At 35.9% G+C, this 23,515-nt stretch overlaps 2 protein-coding genes across 7 annotated transcripts in view; one reads left to right on the plus strand and one right to left on the minus strand.

Annotated features, from left to right (window-relative positions):
* Positions 1–17,838, minus strand: part of LOC128996500 (dynein heavy chain, cytoplasmic-like) — a 110,787-nt gene extending 92,949 nt beyond the window's left edge. For all 3 annotated transcript variants that reach the window (XM_054421876.1, XM_054421875.1, XM_054421874.1), the window contains exons 1-11: positions 17,508–17,838; positions 10,413–10,506; positions 9,205–9,378; positions 8,311–8,437; positions 6,692–6,820; positions 6,269–6,455; positions 5,139–5,359; positions 2,573–2,694; positions 1,793–1,868; positions 1,062–1,238; positions 606–697 (exon numbers count right to left, since the gene is read on the minus strand). In XM_054421876.1, coding sequence (XP_054277851.1) covers positions 606–697; positions 1,062–1,238; positions 1,793–1,868; positions 2,573–2,694; positions 5,139–5,359; positions 6,269–6,455; positions 6,692–6,820; positions 8,311–8,437; positions 9,205–9,378; positions 10,413–10,506; positions 17,508–17,757 — 1,649 coding nt within the window. In that variant the 5' untranslated portion in view covers positions 17,758–17,838. The remainder of the gene's footprint in view (positions 1–605; positions 698–1,061; positions 1,239–1,792; positions 1,869–2,572; positions 2,695–5,138; positions 5,360–6,268; positions 6,456–6,691; positions 6,821–8,310; positions 8,438–9,204; positions 9,379–10,412; positions 10,507–17,507) is intronic.
* A 3,126-nt stretch (positions 17,839–20,964) lies between these two features.
* The window catches only part of LOC128996655 (CREB-regulated transcription coactivator 1-like), a 49,333-nt gene continuing 46,782 nt past the window's right edge, over positions 20,965–23,515 (plus strand). For all 4 annotated transcript variants that reach the window (XM_054422082.1, XM_054422084.1, XM_054422083.1 and 1 more), the window contains exon 1: positions 20,965–21,087. In XM_054422082.1, coding sequence (XP_054278057.1) covers positions 20,968–21,087 — 120 coding nt within the window. In that variant the 5' untranslated portion in view covers positions 20,965–20,967. The remainder of the gene's footprint in view (positions 21,088–23,515) is intronic.

The following is a 23,515-nucleotide window of genomic DNA, read 5'->3' on the forward strand; positions in this document are numbered from 1 at the left end:
GAAAATACTCAAAGCTATTCCTCAACTGAAATGCATGGGAAGTAGGTGCTGATGATAGTTCCCCTTGCTGAGCGAGTTTCATGCGAGTACCACATATGCGAGTCATATGTGTCTGTTTATGCGAGTCATAAATGACTTATGACTTACCGTTGACACCTTCCTGGATGAGTTTGCAAGCGATAGTTTATGCCATTTTGAATCGGATTTGTAGGTATTTGCAAAAACTTGAAATGCTATGTTCTGTAAAATGTTGATTGATTTGTCCGTTTACATTGAATTTGACTGTAAAAACTTAAAAGGCCACCTTTTTGTAATGTTAATTTTACTACACTTAATTTTTTTCTAAGATGGATCTCTTGAACTTTGGCATAGGCTACATGCCAATGTTCATAAAGATCTGTTGAAAACCCTCAAAGATATACATTTTTGTGTAGGAAATATTGAATAGTGAATATCTTGGTAAATGAAGTTTTTTTTTAATGTCACATTTTATTTTCTCTTTTTTTGACCCATTAAACAATTTCCCTGAGTTTGGCTGTTTACTCACGGGACACCCTGTATAGAAGAACTGCTTGTTTATAGTAATATCCATCAGTGTTACCAACCTGGCCACAGCTGCTTCCCAAGCTTCCACACCTTCTCTGCTCATGTCTAGACAGTCCACCTCCTTGACGTTCTCATATGCCAGGTTCACCTCCTAAAAATTCAACAAAAGTGTTAAATTTATAAGAACACATGAAAACTGACAATTTACCTGTGTACAATGAGTATTCCAACTTTTGTGAGGAATCAAAAAGATCAATTTAGGTTCTTGTAACGAGGATGATGTGTACTTTGCAGTATTTTGAGAGGACTTAGTTTCTGATATAAATAATAATGACACCAAACAACGTCAGTTTCGAGATTCAAAACTCAAAACCAAAACTTTTTCACAGTTTAGGTGGTTTTGAACTTTGAGATTTGATTTTGACACATCACTAAAAAGAACCTTTGGGTTTATCTGTCATAAAGATGGAAAAGTTCTTGAGATGCTTATAAATAGACAGAACATTTTCCCTCACCTCTATGGCGCTAGCGTCGGCCGCTTCTAGACTGAGAGGGTCTTGTGTTTTCCCTGTGTCCTCTGCAGTAGATTCTGAAGACAGACCAGCTGGTCGTGTGGGCCTCAACACTCGGACAATCACAGTGCGCAACTGCTCATGCTGGTGACGGAACCTACGCATGTGCTCCATGCGGACCTGTCAAACAAGAGAGTACGGTCAAAGTCATAATCTTTTATTCATACTACATTTGTTGCTTTGAAAGTTGTAGCACATGAAACACAAACAGTAGACTGTTATAAAAATAAATTGGCATCTTAATATCTCAAAATTGAGATGGCTCGCACATAATCAAATATCACGTCTTAACTAATTGGTTCATTGAGGTTAAGGATGCGACATGGTACAAGGGCCCAAGATTTTGGGATTTTTTGTGACAATATACAAAACTTTACATTATGCATAACAAAATATTAGAACATTTCACTGCTAGTGACAGCAATTCCTATGACTATATGACTTTACTGGTTTATTGACAAAAACACTGATGAAAATTCTAAAGTTTGCAAAGATTACAGAGGTAGGTGAACAATTACTTTGAAATTAGTTATATACATGCAAAATATAAAATGCATACCAATCAAACTGATTGCTACTGTTTTGTTGCATTTTTCTAAACAATCACACCAATCTCGTAAAAATGATAACAACAATAATCATACCAAACTATGTTATCAATTATTTTAACTTACTTGTAGCCGTTTGTGTACTGGAGACATCCTCCAGACCATCTTAAACTGTTCGTCTCGCTTCTTCTTCACCAAGTCTCTGCAACAAAGTTTTTTTAGAGCCTGCCAATCTAGTACGGTTAAACTGATGTGCTGATAAACATTTTCCGGTTAAAGAGATGTCATTTCTGCCGAGTAGAGTCCGGTTAAACCGATGTCTGGTTAAAAGGTGTCTGGATAAGAGAGAGTCTACTGTAGAGAGAGGAGGGGAAGTACTGTATTTCAGAAGAAAAAAAATTACAATCGGAAGGATTAGGAAATATTAGGTATGGAAAAGGTGGATGAACACCAAAAGAAATTAACAAAAGAAGTATAATACAGGCAATACAATAATTTAGATTAGGTATTTTACCAAGCTGACGAAACGGTTGTAAAATAACTAGGTTTGGTAAAAAATTTTTACTAGAGTTATATTTTAAAATGAAGTTAAACGGTTGTTTAGAATTTATTTTTTCAATGGAAAAGATTTTTCTAGCTAACCTGAGATGACGTTAACTTCAATCTACTCTTGGATGAAGTTCTATATTAAAAAGGAATATTTTATGTTTTGTGAATTTTTGGAGGACCAGTCTAGTCCTTGGAGTATATTTTTTCCTTAACAGTTAGTTAAACACTCCCTTTTTATAAAAATACAAATTTTGCAAAGAATTTTTGAAGTTGATGTTTTACGTTACAGAAATCTAAATAGGCAATTTAAAAATGCTTGCGACCAAAGTTAATGTTTGGATATAAATCAGAACTAACCTCAACAAAGCTTGAAGCTTGTCGTACTCATCGTCCCAACAAGTGAAGACACTGAAACACTGCGTCATCACCTTCTCAAACTCATCAAAGGGAATATGCATCAGCCGTCTGGTACCCAGCACCTGAACAGAAGAGAGATTAAACACTGCGTCATCACCTTCTCAAACTCATCAAAGGGAATATGCATCAGCCGTCTGGTACCCAGCACCTGAACAGAAGAGAGATTAAACACTGCGTCATCACCTTCTCAAACTCATCAAAGGGAATATGCATCAGCCATTTATCTTGATAATAACCTTCAGTGGGACAATCACATCGATCATATAGCTGCAAGATTGTCCAGAGTGGTACATCTCATTAGACGTCTTAAGTATTTTGTTGACTTTGACTACATAAAAATGGCCTACTTTGCATTTTTCCAAAGTATTTTCCGTTATGGTCTTATCTTCTGGGGAAACAGCTGCAAAATTACAGATATTTTAATCATACAAAAAAAGGTGGTTAGACTAATTGCAAGTTCCACCCAAGACGCTCATAGTAAACCTTTATTCCTCGAGTTAAAAATTCAAACTGTTGTTAATTTGTACATTTTTGATCTTATGTCTTATGCTTTAAAGAATCTATCAACTTCAATTTTTAACAATCAAGTCCATACATATAATACAAGAAGTAATTGTCAGATAAACAGAACATTTAATAGGCTGAGTAAAACATTGAAAAGTCATGTTGTTATGTCCGATAAGGTATTTAATAAATTGAGTAAGACTGTTCAATTTTATCCAGGTAAACATTCTTTATTTTTAAGTAAATTTTATGACTGGCTCTTAAGAAACCCTTTTTTTCTATTGACGACTTCATAGCCGTAAAGGAAGTTCAGTTTTAGACTCATTGTCAGTGCCTAGGTTAGTTTATATTGTTGTTAATATTGGTTAGTTTATATTGTTGTTAATATTGGTTAGTTTATATTGTTGTTAATCTTTTATCTTAATTGTCTATCAGCATTTGTTATACTGTTTTTATCTCTTGTTAGCAGGACCTTGTCTACTGTTTTTAATATTTTAAATGTCCATCAACATTTGTTGCAATTGTTAATTTTTATAAATTTTTATCTTAATATCTGTATTTTGTTGTTGGTTCATATAATTTATTCTTTGTTAAATTTTCATATTTATTTACAAAAATGTATTTATTGTTAAATCACACTCCATACTGTTGGTAATCCACAGAGCTGACACAAAAAAAAAAAATTAATTAACATATTGGACATGTTAGTTGTAATGTCTAGCCTGACTGTAGCCATGCTATATACACATGACAATTGTCAATGCATTTTTGTAATGTCCAATGACAAATAAATATTTCTGATTTCTGATTTCTGATTTCTGAGCCGTCTGGTACCCAGCACCTGAACAGAAGAGAGATTAAACACTGCGTCATCACCTTCTCAAACTCATCAAAGGGAATATGCATCAGCCGTCTGGTACCCAGCACCTGAACAGAAGAGAGATTAAACACTCCCGTCACAGCAAAACAGTGAGAGTATTTGTTCAAACAGTTTCATGATAATGAACAGCAAGCTGAAAAAAACTCAGGGATAGCTAATTTCTTAGGTTAAAATTCAGAGTTTTTAATCAAAACTTACCATTAAAAACTTGTCAGTATCTATTTATAATTTAAAAATCATTCAAAGAAATTGTACTTTCAAACAATAATAAAACTCAACAGTAGGCCTACTCAAAAAATAGATAGGTTGAATTTTTTTCTGTACCTACTTCAAGAATAAAAAATATTTTTTAAACTTTCTTTAGCTACAAAAGTAATAAAAATATAACTATTAACCTACGGTACCTATTAAATAATAATTATAACATTTATAATAATATAAAATTTAACACAAGTTTATGGTTTTTTCTTTAAGTAGGCTATAGCCTATACATTTATAAAACTTAGGAGAAAACAAAAAAAAAAATAAATTAAAATATAAAACTTTTGAGTTAATGACAACCGAAAATCGAATGGCAACCAGAAAATATGCATTTTGCATTTTACTCTAGATCGCAACTCGTTCATAAGCACCCAGATTCAGATACCCTAAACAACAATTATTTCGGGATTTTTCAGATCTGGGATTTTTTTAGTTTAGGGAACATTAATGATAATCTAACTCGATCGCTATTTTTTTACTTATGTTGCAACTAGTTAAGAGAGGAGCACAGATGTTTTAATTGGATGGACGCTCAGGAGTTTAGTTAAGATTCTAAGACTAAAATTTCCTGGCAAAACTATTCCCAGTCAATTTGACACACTAACTATTAAATAATATTGCACAAAGTAATAGTGAAAAAAATTTTGGTAGATTTAGTTTGAAAAGCCAGTCAAGATTTAAACAATTAATCTACTGTTCGGTTAGGTTTTTTTTTTAGGACATGAGACAATATTTAAACCTATTCGTTGCATTTTTATCGTTCTAACATCTTGGTAGCCAATAAGTCTTGAATTAAAATATTATTTATCGGCAGACACATTTTACTTCATCTGACATCAACTGTGAATAAAGCTATTTCACCTTGAGAAGTTGAGCGCTAAGATCGCGGGAGATGGCCTCAATGAAGCGCAATGCTCTCTGCATGGGGTACTTGGTGTTTCTTATTTTACGCAAGTGGCTGAAGATCTGCTGTACAGCCGTCTTGATACGGTCCAGCTCCGTGGCGGACAACAGGTCGTTGATGGGGAAGTCTTTCATCAGGGGGTTGTAGTCGTTGACTGTCGCCAACGCTTGTTTCAGTCCTAAAACGTACACACTTGATTGAAAAACAAACATTTGTAATTCAGTATTTTTTTAGAATTATCAAGGTAACTTATTATACCGGTAGTTGAAAGTCAGCAGTAAGTTCAAAAGGGGTTGATTTATCAATAGTCTTCCAATACCCTAGGCTAGGCTGCTAAACAGATTTGAGTTTTTCTTTAGCCAGTAAGATTAAATAAAAATTCAATGATTAAAAGAACCTGACCATTATATTGACTTAAGTGGTCCAATGCTGGCCATAAAATAATAATAATAATAATAATAATAATAATAATGACAGAAGTCCTGTTTTGAAAATTTTAAGAATAGGCCTAGTGGAAAACTATAACAGTAAACCTTATCTAACATCACCCTTTCAAGCAAAGCCTGTATTGACCTACACTACAGTTGAAAACTTCAAATCATATGGAAAATTACTACAGTAATTAGCTAGATAACAGAAATTGTCCTCCTTAGCACGGATAGTTACCCTAATCAACGGAACGGAATGGAGCAGAAGGTATGGAAGTCATACCTTGATGATAGAGATAAAGTTTAGAAAATCAACTGTCGATTATTGTAAAAAATAGTTTTTTGGTATTCAGCTGTATATTTATTATGTCAGTAATTAGAAAAATGTAAAAATGAATCTATTTAATGTCTTTGTTATTGTTGTTGTTGAAGACATTGCTGCAGACAGTTTCTGCTCGATTAGTAAAAAACAAAGTTTTTAGGATGTTTAAGGAGTGTTTTGTATCTATTTGAGTTGAATTAGCCTCTGAATTTCGATCACAGATAAACTAAAACATGTTTGTTGTCAAAAACGGTATCATCCTCTCTGTTATGGTTTGTTCGGGTTTACCGTATCCGTTGCCCCGATGAAACTGCTCAAGTTACTCTCAGTGACTTACCAGTGTCAGTGTCAAAGCTGACAGTCGCATGGAAGCGCTTGCCATGCTTGAGTATGTCCAGAGTCAATGCTACCTCAACACTCTCTCTCTTCTCCTGTATCCTGTAGAGTGCCCTCTCTAGGTTGAGCCAGAAACTGATCTCCTGTAGAGCTGTTCCAGATGACGGGTCTCTGTCCAGCTTGGTCACCTGCAAGAGAACACTGTTAAGTCAGCAAAGTAGTCATTGAGATTGATCTGAATAGCAGAACTACAGCAAACTTTGAAAGACTGAGGGGAAGTTTAGAAAAATGAAGAATTTTGTAGGCCTAATGGCCTTTTTCAAAGTGCCCCCCAGCCAGACAAATTGGTACCTCAAAATGTTTAACAAAGAAATATGGTAAATTTTATTATTGTTATTTAAATATTATTCTATTGTACTCATACCTTCTGAATTTCCTTGATCCAACGGCTGACTCCGTTCTGCAGTTGGTTGAGGAAGGTCGAGTCCTCTACACGATCACCAAAATCAGCAACTTTGGGCTTGCGGCCTTCTTCTGTGCATCGTTTGATTACCTGTCAACATTTTAAATTTCTGTTAGCCAGCTCATTATAAAAAATAAACGATTTTTAGTGATATGAGAATTGATTCTATAAATTATCCAGGTGTTTTGAATCTACTCTTGCCAATCATCGATTGTAAATTCGTTGACTTAATCAAACCTTAAGTTCTAATACAAATTTTGTAAGTACATAAGTGTCAAACAGATGTTTAAGTGAATAAGTTGTTTAGGTCTAATAAAATAATGACTCGTCTCCTTGCAAGCATGTTTTTCTGGGGGGACAAGGACTATGTCTCCTGAAAATTGCAAATTAATGTAATGTATAGCCGAAATATGTTTGGTTAGTTATTTTTTATTTTTTTTTTTGCGAATTACCTTTATACGGAATAAGCTAATGTCGTAGGTCTTGTAGTTAGATCTGGCCCCAGGACCGATTTACTTTTGCGTTTCGAGGTGAAAAACCCCTCCCTTCAAATTCACGTCCATTACCGTGATAACTCCAGCAAAAATGATCCGATTTTTATGAAATTCAGTGCAAACATATAAACCTTTGTTTATGAATTCGCAAACCAGCAAGAATGTACTATGGAAACCGGGGATTATGGGGATTTGATGGGGTAAAATTTTGTTTCTCCCATTTTTGACTCTAAAAACATAAAATTTCACAATTTCTTCCCTAACCATTTTGTAGAGATTAAAAGACAAAATTTTGTATACTGAAGCGTTGTTGTATGCTCTACAGTCAGGGAGATGATTCAAAAAGTTTAAATTTAAAATAATCATGTTTATGGAAAAAAAAAGGCACTGTCGTAGTTGCTTGTTAATGGATATATTTTAATCAAAATTGGCAATTTTATTTATTTCATACTTAGCTATCAACACTTTAATGAAATCCACACCTTTTCTGTAGCAGCAAACCTAAGTACTCGTAAAAATTAATGTTATTTAAAATAGTTGATCTGCCTGTGCTTCGCAACAAGGCAAGAATACTTTTATATAGGCCTACTTTAAAAAATTTACAAACACTTGCCTCAATCATACTTATTGCTTACTTTATGAAAATCTCTTGTGTATTTGGATTAAACTGTGTGACAGCATTATAACTAATAACTTTATCTTTCATCTAAACATTTTTTATCCAAACATCTTTCATGAGAATCAAAAGATTATCTCAGAGAAAAAGGTCAACAAACAAACTATAAATAAAAACAAATCTAACAGCTGATACATCTTCTTTATTTACAATATGATTAAATACAGCCCTTTGAGTTCGTGCCCTTAGAACATTTATCAAAAAACTGATATTTTAATTTGATGATAGGTGTACGGCTTACGGTTTTCCCAAAAGTTTGTGATCCTTATTAGCTTTATAAATAGGAAATAAATCTAACAATTTTAAAAGAATATTTTTGTGGAAATCCAGCCAGGTAAATGGAAATTCCCTCAGTCTGCAGGTTTTCTGCGGTGGGAGTATTTTATTTTAGGTCTAATGTACAAAGTCACCTGAGCGACAGTCGCGTGTACTGGAAGTGTAATCTCCGGAATGTCGATATTCTGCTGGAGATGTAACAGGCCCATCTCCAGTTCTGCCATCTTCTTCTCCACAGAGGGGACCATCTTGTCACCATCTCTGTGACATAGCAATCGATGAACCTACTCCTTTTACACACTGAATATTAGCAATTTATTTTGTATATGCATCACAAGGCTTACATACAACAATGTTCAAGTTAAAAAAAGTGTTTGATGAAAAATGTTTTATATACAGTCTAACCTGGATATAACAAACCTCAACACAACGGATTCGTTGTTAATAAAATTTTGTTTTGAATTTTAATTTTATAGAACTCTCCAAAGTACATGATGCAAATTTCACCTCCACATAATGAACAATCCGCAACACCTTGATTAAAACTAATTTTGGACGATCCTGGCTAGTAAAATTCACCCCAATATATAGAATTTATCATAATCAAAGCCCCTTTAGTGAATTTAACTGCTAGTTTATGTCTACATCGTTCCTTCGATATAACAAACAGAAACAAAATTGGTCATGTCTGGACATGAACGCTTGGTCACAACATCTAGCTTCCCGTCTCATTTCAACACCAACAATACATTGTGTTTGTTGCGTCAGAGATCTCAATGCATGAGATTCAGCACTTGCCATCAACAAATACTGATCAAGGCTGAAGACAAGAATTAGGCCTATACACACCTTTTAAAGGATGTGGTCAGCTGTACCAATTTACCAAAATTCCCTATTGGGTGAAAAATTTCCTTGTATGTTATTCCTGTGGAAAGTATGGAGAGACAGTTTAAAGTAAGACAAGCCTAAGTAAGATAGGCATATTTAGATAGTTTGTGTCTAAATAAACAGAGCGCTGTGAATTTTACCTGTCTGCACGGCCAGATTCCTTGATGTAGCTCTTGAAGTACGGAACCATGGTTTTGCACACATAAGCATGGAGTGTTTCGTAAGGTGATCCTTCGCTGAATGTGTTCACTCTCAGCTGACTGGCGATGGATTTGTCAGCCTCCACGACTATGTAGCGTTTAGTAAACACCAAGCTATGGGGCAAGCAGAACAAGGGGTTCAGCTAAATTATTCATTATATTTATGCTACAAAATGTATGTAGATGACAGGAAACTGTAAGAACTTAGACTGCACTAAAATTAAATCCCATTTTTTTAATGTGCGCCCTATTTTATTAACCTTAAATTTACCTGTCCTTTTGCACCTTGGGCCTGTGTAGAATGTATAAAGTATAGCCAGGAGTGAGGTAGCTGGCACATTACAAGAATAAACCATGGTGATATTAATGATTTGGTTTATATTAATGATCTACCTTTGATTTTAAAGTCAAAATCAGTAATGTTTGCGATGAAATTCCCATTATTTTCACTGATCACAGTAAAATTTTCATGCAACAGACAGCTGAACAAGATTTCCTTCAACTATAAAAATGGTTTTAAGCAAATGGTTTGGTGTTAAATAAAGAAAAATCTCTTCTGATGGAATTCCAAAAAAAACTACCAGAAATCAGACACAACAACAAAATTAGATTTGAATCTTTCTCTAAATTCAGCAAGCTCAGTAAAATTCTTAGGCATCACAGCGGATCAAAAATTGACTTAGCAAAACCATTTTGGTGAAATTATAAAAAAATCAACCCTCCTAGTGTTTTAAGTGTCGCTTGTGACACACAACACACCTGCTGCAATGTTATGCGTCGCTTCTGCGACTCACAAACATCGTTTACAACAAAGGCTTTGGGACGGACTGAATCGGATTGTACTGGATCGCGATTTGTATCATTGTTTTCAGCAGATTCTAAGCTTTCTCCTGATGTCTGTTTCTAGACGCTTTTCATTTTAGTTCCGATCAGATTGGAGCAGACAGATGACGTGCGTATTTTTTAACAGCTTGGTTAACCTCACATCGAAGACTGATATATTTTAGGCTAAATTACATTTATCGTTGTTTTAGTGATAAAAATAAAAAGTTGTGGTATAAGTTACATGGTGCATTAAAAGAAGATTTAAGTGATATTATTGATGGCTGATTTATGATGAAATTGGACAAAGCTTAACTTAACATTACCTGGTCATCTTGGAGCTTGTAAAATGAACCTCGTTAGAAATAAAATATACTTCTTTCTCTTCATCTGCCTCCCCACTTTGTTCAGCATCATCATCTAAGGACAGAAACAATAGAGTTCTTAATGCTATACGAATGCATAGGATTACTGTATCTTATACGTAGCCTATCAGTTCAATTAGCTATCAATAACTTTATGATGGGGACCCCCACCTAGGTATGTATTTTAACCTAAATACTAGAGGAGCAGCATTGAAATAAATAACGTGTCCGATAAATAATCAAATTTATGATTTTTGATTGAGTAATACAGTATCTTGAACTTAACTGATTCAAACAATCAATAGCTCAAATTAAAACCTATAATTTACTGATTATTTTGAGTCTAAACATATTTTAAAAAAAAAAAGCAATACTGTAGTTATTGATTTTTAATCATAGAAAAACCTTTCAAAAAATCATTTTATGTTGATTGTTCATCTTGCGTTTGCATGAAACTCGTCACACTAGGCTAATAGCTTAAATAAAAGCCGGTATTTCACTAAAGGTTTAGACCAATTACGCATAGACTGGTGAAGGTGAAATGCATCTTAAATTGAAGTAAGAATTTGAAAATATATCAAATTTATGTTAATAAATTAACAACATTTCAACTTCAGTTTTTTTGCCGATTGGACTGGACTGAGATGATGAAAATATAACCAAAAGAAAGCCTGAAAATCATAGAACAAGAAGCATATACGATCTATTGGATTTCTGGGGAACTAACTCAACACAAACAGGTTTTAATAGCGCGAGCGCGACGGCGTTCGTTGTAAGCGAAGGTGTTAAAAATACTGTAAGTAGACATATAAAAATTACATCATATCCCAGTGTAAATACAGCAAATATTTGCCATATTGATTAATAATTGATAATTTTAAATATATCTATTATAAAATAGAACTATCATAATGCTTGCATTTTTGAAATAGTAATTTGAAGTGTTTTTTTCTGGATTTTAATTTTACAAAAACAGTCTGCAGGCGACATAAACTAACAACTCGATACATTATAACCTAAACTTTAACTTACCTAATCTAACCTACCTTCAAAGGACTTAATGCAGTCACCAATTCACATATAGCACGACCTACCACCCTGACATGCCTAAATAAGAACTACGAGTAATTAGTCCATTATTCCATCTACAGTAGGCCTATCTCCATAATGTGACGAAATTCCTATTGTAGTAAACATTAAGTTATTGACTATAGAATCACTTGATATGTTTCTACAAAGCTAAAGCACGGCCGCCTGCGGCCGTGGTTAAAGGCGGCCGTGTCTACAACGATGTTATTATCTTTAGTCAACAGTGTTATTCTTCTCATCAACTATGTTACTCTCTTCACTTAACTTAATCTGAACTTGTGAAATTGTGATGGCGGGCGTAGCAGACAGAATAGCACTTAGCTAGCACTACGCAACACGTATGAGTAGGTACGAATGAGTATTTTGTTTTGTATTTTATTTGTAGTGAAGTAAAATGTCGTCAATAGGCAAATTGCCGGTGACAGAATCAGAGTGAGTTAATGAAGTTCAAAAGTTGTTACTTCCAGTTGTTCTTGTCGTGTGGTTGAAAGCAATCAGCTGTAAGTAGGCTTAAGGCTTAGTTAACCTACAGTTCATTCCACTTGTAAATGTCATCCATCCTATCTTGTTTATTGTAATGTTAGGTATGTTTTTACGGCGATATCTTGAGAAATATTCATCAGCGGAGAAAATTAATGGTATATTTGGATTCAGGAGGTAAAAAACTATAAAGTAAGATATCAAAATTAAAAATTCGTTTGGAGGCACCTGTACGGAATAAATACCAAATGGAGATGAGTGTAGAATGAGAACGATCTTTTAGTCTTGTTAGTGACTGGCCAATATGTTCCTTTAACCCTAGGACCGCCTTCCGCCGAATATGCGGCGGTTGCATGTGGGCGCCGAGCGCCTTCCGCCGAATATGCGGCGGTTTGGACACTTTTTTTTCAAACTCTCATAACGCAATGAAAATTATCTCGAAGTGTAATAATTTTGATACCATTGAAAAGAGGAGATTCTGAACTTTCATTTTCATATATAAACGAGCCTCGTAGCAGTAATAGATGAATACAAATGCTATTAGAATTTGAACTAAATTTAGCGCGCGAAGCATTTTTGACTCGCGATCGGCAAAATCTCGTAAAACACGAGATTTTCCAAAAAATCCTAATGTCTGTATTTTCGCCCAAACAGGAATCGGTTGGTACCATTGGAAAGAGGAAGAGTTATTCTTTATTTTCGTGATAAGATCTTTGTCATACGACTTCAGAAAGTCTGACAAATATTTTTGGAAATCAGCTGTTTTTTCATTCGGCCATTTCGCCTAAACCGCCGCTTATTCGGCGGTTTCTAAATCCATAATAAATATAGCTCAAATGTATTTTAGCGAAACATATAGTATATCATTTTGAAGCCAAGAACTTCTTCTTCCTCTATGTAGTGCTGAGGTACTGTCTGTGACGCATTCCAAGTTATCAAATAGCGTAGAAAAATACACATTTTGCATTTCTGCTTTGTTTGTTTGCTAACCTCATTGCGCAAGATCTTTGTTCGTAGGTGTTATTTTATTTTGTATTTTATCATTGCATATTAGTGTCAAGTTGTAAACAAGTGTATTGTTATGTAGTGTGTTAGTAAATAGTAATAATTATTCATATTACTATGGGTAAATGTCATTATTTATGTCCAAAATGTGTGTTTGGAAATGTTGGCCTAGGCCTAGGAATAAAATTACTTATCCATATTACTATGAGCAAATATTATTATTTATGTATCTTAGTGCATTAGATACAACACACTACAAGTGACAAGTGAATTTTCGTGTCGTGTGTTAGTAGTATATAGTAATATTTATCCATATTAGGCAATAATGGGTAAATATCATTATATATATGTTCGAAAGTGTGTTTGAAAAATTCAGTGTTTTTCAGATCAAAATGAAGAGAAGCCACTTAGGTGACAATTCCATAAACAGAATTTTATGTGAAAGTGATAGTGATGTGGTGACTGAGAGTTATGATGTTGGGGAAGTTGTCCCATTCGAGAGTGATAGTGATGAAGATGATGACTCTAACCCTATCCCGACCCCTGATGTCACCCCCCTCCGTGCTGCTCCCCCCTTGGCAGCATCTACTCCCTTACGTGAATCGCCCCAATTTGATCCTAGCTGTGCAGGGCCTTCATCAAAGAGGGGAGACATTCCCCCTCCGTTTGTTCTTCATAAAAAGGAAAAACCTACTTTGCGGGAAAAGCCAAGGCTCTACAAAGCCTTACAAACAGTTGTGAGTGAAGAAAGCGATGTAGATGCTGACGATTTCCTAGAAGACTACAGTTCTGGAAGTGATGATTTTTACCTACCGGATGTGGATGAGTTAGATACCAGTGACCGCGAAGACATTCCGGCAGACTTTCTACCTAAACGGAAGAAGCGGCTGGTGTTTGACTTGGACACATACCTCCCACCTCCACCTCCACCTGTACCGTCGCTGCCCCCTCCCAGAACATCTAGGCCTACCCTGCCCACTCCCAGACCAGCGACGCTGCCCACTCCTGGACCTTCGATGCGGCCTCCTGCCAGACCAGCGGCGCTGCCCACTCCCGGACCTTCGACGCGACCTCCTGCCAGACCAGCGACGCTGCCTCCTCCCAGGCAAGCCAGACCAACTACTGCTCCGAGAAGGAGTGAGCCCCCTCCGCAGCGGCATCCAGAGTTAGAGCTCGATGAGATTGGATTGCCGCAACCACCAAGAGAGCTACGGTCCATCGAAGATCCCCCCGCTGTACAGCCTGTTCCGCCTCCCCGTCAGCGGGATGGTCCCCCACGGCAGGAGTTGCCGAGTGGTCCACCATGGGTCAGGGTGTACCCTCCAGAGCCAGCAAATGACGTAAGCACAAAATTTTTAGTTGAAAATCCTGGGCCTACTTGTGATGTTTCTGATAATCCCTTATCATACTTTTCACTCTTCTTCACTGCCGCCTTGTGGGACTTGATGGTCACTGAGACTAACAGGTATGCCCACCAACGGTTGGACGCTTTGGAGAGGCGTGGTCTGCTGGCCCCACAGTCACGCTTCCGCAAATGGGTTGATGTGACAGTGGAGGAGATGAAAAGGTTCATAGCTATCCTTTTGTCTATGGGCATCACCCGTCGCAAAAATCTTGCAGACTATTGGAGTACCAACCCAAACCTGTACATACCTTATTTTAGCAGAAACATGTCTTTCAAGCGCTTTGAACTAATAACAAGTATGTTTCATCTATCTTCTATCGTTTCTCCACCCGCGGGTCAACCAGGGTATGACCCTTGGGCGAAGATACGGGAGTTCATAGATCAACTGAATGATTCGTTCAAAGCGTATTTTGTTCCAGCCCAACAGGTATGTATTGATGAATCAATGGTCGGCATGAAAAACCGGACTACGTTCATTCAATACATGCCTAATAAGCGGCATTCTCGTTTTGGAATCAAAAAATTTGAGCTCTGCGATTCTGCGACGGGGTATGTCATGCAAAGTGTATTGTACAGTGGTAAGTACTTTTTGTCCATGGGGTCAGATCCCTTCACCCATAAAGTAGTTGCATACCTGCTTGGCAAAGCGGCTTTACTGGACAAAGGCTACCACTTGTTCACTGATAATTTCTACACGAAAATTCGCTTGGCCCGCTGGTTGTCCGATCGCAACACCTTTTTGACAGGGACGGTCAACAAGCGGAGCAAGGAATTGTCGACAGCTGTTTTGGGTGCAAGTTTAGAGGTTGGTGAGGCACTGTATTACAGAATGAGGCTTGAACCTACGGGATCAGTCCTCTTTGTGAAATACAGGGAGCGTGCAACCAGGAAACCGGTTCACCTCATCACCACTGCTATACATGCTCAAAACACTGAATCTACCAGTGCGAGTGGCCGCAAATCAACAAAGCCGCTTGTTATCCAGGTGTATAACAAACACATGGGTGGGGTGGATCTGAAAGATAAGAGTGTTTACCATCTGTCTTGCACTCGTACTTCGATCAAGTATTGGCGGAAGATAGTTTACAATTTTACTGACATGGCCATGCTGAACGCGTACTTGTTGTACAAGTGTCAGCATAGCGACAAGCCTATGCCCAGATCTAAATTTGTTGGCAGTATAATTGATCAATTATCTTTCGCTAATGCGGCTCCCCCTCCCTTGCCAATTGCTGGTCCTGCTGGTGACATCCCTGGCCCACACGACATTGGTAAATTGCCAAACAGGAACAATCGGGAGTGTGTCGTGTGTATGGAGAAACATGGCCTGAGGCGTCGCACATCTTTCTGGTGCCCTACGTGCAATGTAGGAGTCCACCCTCTCTGCAATGTATCCATGGACCACAATCCAGAGCTGTACAGACGCCGCCATGGTCGGAAGCCTACCCAGTAGAGGATTTGGGGGGGAAAGGGGTGAGTGCAAGTTTTGTATGTATAGTGATTTTATCCAATATGAGTTTAATTTTGTTTCGTTTCCATGTACTGTACCAATTATATAACTTTTTTTGTACTATATTGTATTATTTGATTTTTCCATGTTTCAAATTTACAGCGTCAAAATGATTATGTCGCTAATTTTTTGGGGGTTTTACCGTAAACTGGTAAAAAAATTAATTCATAAATAATAATCACATCTCTACGTAGGGAAATACATTGCCTACATTTTGTATATCTTTGATTATCTGTAAAAATATTGGTGTAAAAATACTAGGGCTTTACTTAGGTAAATAAGTAAAAAGAAATTGAAATTTGAAATTCTTTACTTTTATCTCAAAATTTACCCAACCGCGTAATATTTATTTTATTTTATTAAAATTCTCTGTTATTTTGTGAACAAAAAGAGTATGCATATGATAGGGTTATCTATTATAGTTTGCACACCAAAACTGTTTAAAGTTACCTCTGCATATCGTTATCAAAATACGGCTAGGCAAATATTTTGGTTAGAAAAATCCATATCTGCGTCTCCCGCCAAAAATGGTTATGGAATCTTTACTATATTATATTTCTCTATTCATATGTATATTTTCTTGTTCAGAAATGTATTTCCTACAAATACATGTATCATTTATCATATTATAGTAAAGTACAAAAATTAGGCCTAGCTTTGAATAAAAGATTTTGGCTTTTGTGGAAAAAGAAATTTTGTTTTTCTACTCATATAAAGTCATAAAACCTGTTATTTATTTGTACAGTTTGACATTATTTCCAATGCATATATTATTACCTTTAGTAATATAACAGTTTTTGTACATGAACTGTATACTTCTGATTTTTTATTTATCTTCCAAATATACAGCGCAAGTTGGTCAATTTTCCCCGTTTTCCGTATTTTCCCCCAAAATTTGTGTAAAAAAAATTTTTCTAACAAATGAATCACATTTTTACGTAGGGAAATAAATAAACTACACTCTCTATATCTTACAATGTCTGTAAAAAAATTTGTGGAAAAATGATAGGACTCTACTTTTGAAATTTATGTAAAAAATTTGAATAAAATTTTGGTTTTTCACATTTTCCAAAAAAGTTACCAACAGGGATTCCTTTTATTTTATTTTATTCTAAATCTCCTTCTTTTTCTGAACAAAACGAGTATGCATATGAAAGGGTCATCTCTTATAGTTTAGGCACTGCAAATTATTAAAAAAACCTTTGCAAAATGGCCAAAATAGCCAGGGCGCCGAGCAAGTTTGCATAAATCAGCCAAGGGCGGTCCTAGGGTTAACACAATTGTTAATTAATAGCCCAGTTAGGTTATCGATCCAATTGATAGGTTAGGCCTACTAATTGTTTAGATAGGCTATTATAGAGTTTGGAAGGCCTATCAAAGTTTCACCCAAGAGGCCTAGGCCTAACTTATTTATACCTAGCATTCTTTAAAACCCTAAAATGAGAGTAAGTTAATCAAATAGGCTATAATCATGTTCTAGCAGGAATTACAGTAAATGACGATGCTGGCCAGCCACGAGGCTAGGCCTACTACACAAGCTACAACTTGTAGCCTAACTTAGGCCTACCTTTAGTGGAGCTTTTTTGCACAAGTAGGGCAGATACTTGAGGATCACTGATGAACTTTTTGATACAGTCCTGGTTATTTCGATCGTCAATAGCGGCCGCCAATGAGGGTGGTGCCGAAACATCTTCGTGAAAATGAACGGCAACAACTTTACGTAAATAATTTAAGAATGAAGAAAACTCAACAACCTCTACCGACTGATCCTCATCCCCATGAGAGGAATCGGCAACTTCGGTGAAATCACCACTCATTGTCTATATTAAATAAATTAAGTTACGCAATAATAATTAAAACTCCATTGCTTCAAAAAGTATGGGGAACGAGAGCCCGAATACTGTAGCCGTACCCGAACCTCATTCAACGACTCAACTGCAAACTGCAACTCAACTCAATGTCAAAAATTGTCAATTAATGACTCGACTCAACTCAACTCAACCCATGAACCCAACCCGCTGGCCGCTGAACGGCTGAAAGCTGAAAAACAACAGCTGTCGCTGTCGTCGCTCGTCGGGTCAGCCAGCGTCGGCGTCACCACATAGCAGTTAACCGTTAAACCAGAGTTGCCAGTTAAGACGGTATCCATCATCAATGATTATTTATTATAATATAGTGTTATGAAAAGTATACTCATAAAAATATCCGCGAGGTATAAAATGTAAATGTAAAGCTCATTGCTCAATGTTTTTCATAAAAAAATTTAAGATGTAGGTTTATTATAATATTCAGGAAATGTTTAATCTATGGAAAAGCTAACAGTTCACAGTTTAAATTTATTCCCCCCTTTTTTAGTATAACAGAGTTTTTAGACAAACTGCTGTAGCTCGAAAACTGTAGCTAGCAAAGATTTGAATAAGTTTCATAGTCAGAAATTAAATGTTAATTTTCCTACAAAACCCATAAAGTAACGGAAAAATTGGATTTTATAAAAAATGGCCTTAACAATTTTGATAAAAATTTAATATGTTGTAGCCCTTTAAATTCTGAACAAAATAGTACAAATCCCATTTCTGTAAAAATTACGGTACAAAATTGACTGTACATTATGTTATTTTCCCATAAAAAAAACCCATAAAATAACGAAAAATAGGATTATAGAAAAAAGCAGGTTAGATTTAACATTGTTAAATGTTAAGTTTTATTTAAATTCCATTTTGTACCCCCTGAACTGCGTACCTATAGTTATATTATATTAGTTGACGCGTCCAAATTGGATAAAACGTTTCTGTAACGAATGGAGCTAGAAAACGTCCAAGAAGGTAAATCAAGTGAATTTGAACTAGTATCCAATAGAAAAAAATCTAAATCATCCTCTTTCCACCTCCAACCATCTACGAAGCGCTACAAAACAATAATACCATAGATAAAACATACTATGTTTTATCTATGATAATACTAAACAGATTTAGTCTTTAGCTTCCACTACCGATTATAACCACTACCGAAACTGACGAATCTCCTAACTCTTCTGACAAATCTCGCATTCCATCCATTTTTCTCCCTGAATCGAACAATTATCAAGCTTTGATCACAGATCTTGATTAAGTCTTAACCCAAAATTATTATACCGTGAACAAAGACATTACACCATCAAAATAAATGTGTCTTCATCCAGGCCGCAGTAGAATTGGCAACATCGCAAGTGGTGTTGTTCAGTGACAGACGTCCCATAAGATAACATGGCAGACAGGTGACATCAGCCCATTTGCACTTTATTGATTTAATTTTTAATTTATGAACATAAATTTATTAAAATATTGAAAATAAAACATACAGAATTGAATATTGAAACAATATGAATTAAAATCTATATCTGTACATTTGTAAGCGGAGTCAATATTGTCATAGTCCAGTAATCAATCTTTCGTAAATACACAAATACCATTAGTTGCTTCCAAAAAAATCTGCTGTTACAACACCACTTGCGACGTTGCCAGTTCGAAGGCCGCGGCCTGTAGTTAAAGGCGGCCGTGCTTCATCAGATGACTACCGTGCACTAACACAGCACATTTTGACCATTTTTAAGTAGGCCCTACAATATAACTTTTCTGTCCTCCTGAAAACAAACGTCTCTCTCTGTCATAGCGGAACGTCCCAATCTCCCTTTCTGACGAAGAAATTCACACAGAACTTAAACGATAATGAATCTGCCAGTTCCCAGTTCTAAAAGTCACTAGACAATACAACAATCCATTGTGTTAACTTCTACTAAATTGGCGGGATGAATTTGTGAAGACAATTTTGTTTGATGGTGCTGAACTGGATGAGTCGTCTAAAATGTGATGCTTACCATTGTTGACAGTAGTGATATTTTTAAATAGAAAATCAAAATTATTTTAAAATGTAAAAATAGAGAGCAGAGCAAAAAATAATAACAAGCGTTATTGGCCGTATCATCAGGTGTATCCCAGATAGTCTATTTCACTTAAAGTTACCAGTTCTTATCAATGTCAACTCAACAGATATTTAAAGAGGACAAATAGCCAAGTAAGGCCGGGGCCACACTTGTAATTTTTAACCAGCGAGACTGTTTTTTCCGTTTTCACGTGCGACGCACGTGAAAAAGTTTGACCGTGGCCACACTCGTCTTAAGAGATAGGGTTTTCGGGCAAACCAGTGAGACTGATAGATAGAGCATGCCACACTGGCAATAAAAATCGTCCGTGTCCGTGTTCCGGCTCCACCCCCTCCACACTCACTGCACAGTAACATTCAGGTTAAAACTAGAAACGTCCGTGGAAAAAATTCAGCGAGATAAGATATGATGAGTGTGTTCACTCCCATAAGCCGCAATGCCCCGCGACTAGTTTTACGTGCAACGCCCGTGGAATTTTAGCAGAGAATACACGTGCAATTCCGTTTGTCAGTCTCAGCGAGACTGACAAACGCGTTCACGGACGTTTTTACTCTAGTGTGGCCTGCCCCATATACCGTAATGTATCTCTCAAACCCACGGGTAACGCCCGTGGAAAAAATTCAGTGAGATAAGATGAGTGTGGCCCCGGCCAAAGTAAGTTTAAATTTTTACAAAAAAACGTGAATAATGAAGATTTAATAGACTTTAGTTTCATACGCACAATTTAAAAGACTTTGGTTTAATTAATTACTGTACTGTGTGGAACTAACATATGATCATATGTTTGATTTTGATTATTCTGATTTGTAAACAAAACATAGTAGTAGAAGTGATGTTATGAATTTTTAAGAATACAGTTTCTTTTAGTAAGTGAATAAAAGAGGTTTTTATTTTAATTACTCGTTAGAACCTGAATACCAGAACCTGATAGCAATGCTAGATATTGTAAACTTTAAAACGATAATATTACTGCATTATTACACGTATGATAGTCATTTAGTTTGGTGGATTTTTTCCTCTTTGTTAGCAGAAAACAACAACAGATCGTGGTCTGCCAAAAATTGAAAAGCTCAGCACATAGCGATAGCAGTCACTAGCAGCAGCCATCATGGCGAATACGAACCCAAGGAAATTTGTGGAGAAAATAGCTTTACACACTCAAAGAATGGCAGAAGAAAAGGCACAGGTGGATAAAATTTTGCGCGAAGTTGCTGAAGTCACAAGGAGGGTAAGTAAACCACTTTTTAAACTCTAAATTTGTAATTTTTACCTCAAATTAGAACAACAGGTTTTGGCTGTTCAGACCTCAGCTCCAACTGAAATAGTTTTTAATTGCGCTGAAAAATAACAATTTCTTACATTTATAACATCATACGATTACTCAACCAACTACATAATTACGCTTATGATTGCTAGTTGAATGGTTGATTCGCTTTAAATTTGTTAATTGCCGTTTTTGTTAGCCCAGCATAATTCTATTTTTTTACAAATGTCTTCCTTGTTGGTAAACAAATTGCTTCTAAGGTAGAAAAAAATGTCTACACGTTAATGTTACGCCAATTTTCAGTTTTGTGTTCCATATCACTTATTTGTGGGTAATTCTGCAAGAGAGTTAAATAGGACAACCAATTACAATTCATGAATTAACTCTCCCTATGGGTAACAGATGACTGATGAATGTTAGGCCCAACCAACCTAAACCTTAACCTGGGAAAAATTAGTACCTGAAATAGCCTATTTTACTTATCAACTAGTTAATTTATTATTTAGTTTTTTTCTCGTTATCATAACTTTAGCAAAGTAAGTTAAGTTACCAACTTACTGGTAGGCCTACTATTTTAGTGGGACCCTCCATCGAAAATATTTAAGTTAGAAGACAGAGAAATTGAAACTTACAAGGACTGCCTAACTTATTAAGCTCAACATTTTTTACTGTATTGACGTTTGGCTTAAAAACAGAACCTAGCCAATTTAGGCTTGATAACATTTTAATACATTTTTCCTTGAAAGTGATTTCAAAAATTTAAGCTAGCCTATCACTCAGTGTTAGTAACTTGGTTAGTATTGATGGTTTTTATTCTTTTGTTATTAGGCTATGCTGTTATCTTCAATATTTCCGTTGGTATTATCTTAACGACTTCAAAGCTCTTAAGTTTCGACTAACACACATATTGTACATTCAGATTAAGTTAAATAACACTAATAAGTTAGGCTATTGGTAGGGCTATTGGTACATGTGCGTTAGCACAATAACTCGAGCAAAAATCACCCGATTTTGACTAAGTTAAATTCGGTACAAAGGTGTAAACCCACGTTTATTTGAACAAGTTCGCAAACCAGCACGATCGACAAATGCGAAAGTGTGGTTTTGTGGGGGTTTTATGGGGTAAAAATTTATTTTTCAATCAATCAATCAATCAATTATTGAGATGGGGCGCCACCTAGGTGCGTATTTTAACCCAAATATGAGTGAAGGATGAGTGTAGAATGGTGTGTGATGACCTGTGTAGCTTTGTTACTGACTAAGATCAGCGGTTTCATTAGTCAGGATCATTTATTTAAAGCCCAATGATCAGGAACAGCTGGGTCCAGTTTCGAACCATCAAAAAGCTACTAACTTCTCAGGATCGAACCGGCGACCTTTGGATTACTAGGCGAGCACTATAACCACTCAGCTACCCAGCCAGTCATATTATATTTTCTCATATTTTACCCTAAAAACATAAAATGTTCTAATCCTCTCTATAAAAACCCATTTTTAAGAGCCTACTCAAACAAATACGGCACTGAAGTGTTTTTTTAATGTCATTAGTTATGAATAAAATTCAATTAAAAATGGTAAATTTAAAATTTTTATCCTGTTCTTATGGTGAATAAGTACGGCATTTAAACTGTTATACAGGGTGTTTTTTTAACATGCAACCCAAATTAAAAGTACTGTGAGACACATTTTTATGACAAAACAGGCTTATATTTTAGTATCCCGTATTCCTCTTTTCTTTACTTCATTGCCTTCATCAGCTGATATTTTTTGTTTTTTGATGAAAAATCATTTAATTACACATGCAAAGTTAGGGTTCTTACACTTAACCTGTACTCATAAATATGATTAATCTTTTAACAAAATCAATTTACTTTATAGCAAAACAGAAATCATATATATAAAAAACTTTGAACAAAAATCAGTAAATTTTAAATTTTACAAATACTTACACACACACACTACACGCACATAGGTGTCAGCGATCGCCTATGCGCACAAGCCCCTAGGACAAACCAACTTTAGCCATGTGTTCAAAATAGAGATATTATCTGCCACAAACTGGAAACCATTATCAAGGGATTTAATAGCTAAAGGGAGATCGTTCCAAAGACGGCAAGCAGTTACAACAAACGCTCTGTCGTAAACTGTGGTCCTATGGTGAGGCATACGCAAAGTTAATGAATCATAGCGTGAGTATTTAACTCTTTCTTCAGCTACAAACCTAAAATCATCCGCAAAAATTTGGGCAATAAGTTTTTAATATTGAATAAGTTAGCAAAACAATTTTGATTGATCTCAGGTCACATAGCTTTAATAACTTAGAATGAATGAAGAAAGGGGTGATGCGCTCACTGCATCTTAGATCATATATGAATCTTAAGCAGTAGTTCTG

The sequence above is a fragment of the Macrosteles quadrilineatus genome, unplaced genomic scaffold, assembly GCF_028750875.1.
Source record: "Macrosteles quadrilineatus isolate MER2022 unplaced genomic scaffold, UCM_ALF_1.0 Scaffold_6__1_contigs__length_79288215, whole genome shotgun sequence".
NCBI lineage: Eukaryota > Metazoa > Arthropoda > Insecta > Hemiptera > Cicadellidae > Macrosteles > Macrosteles quadrilineatus.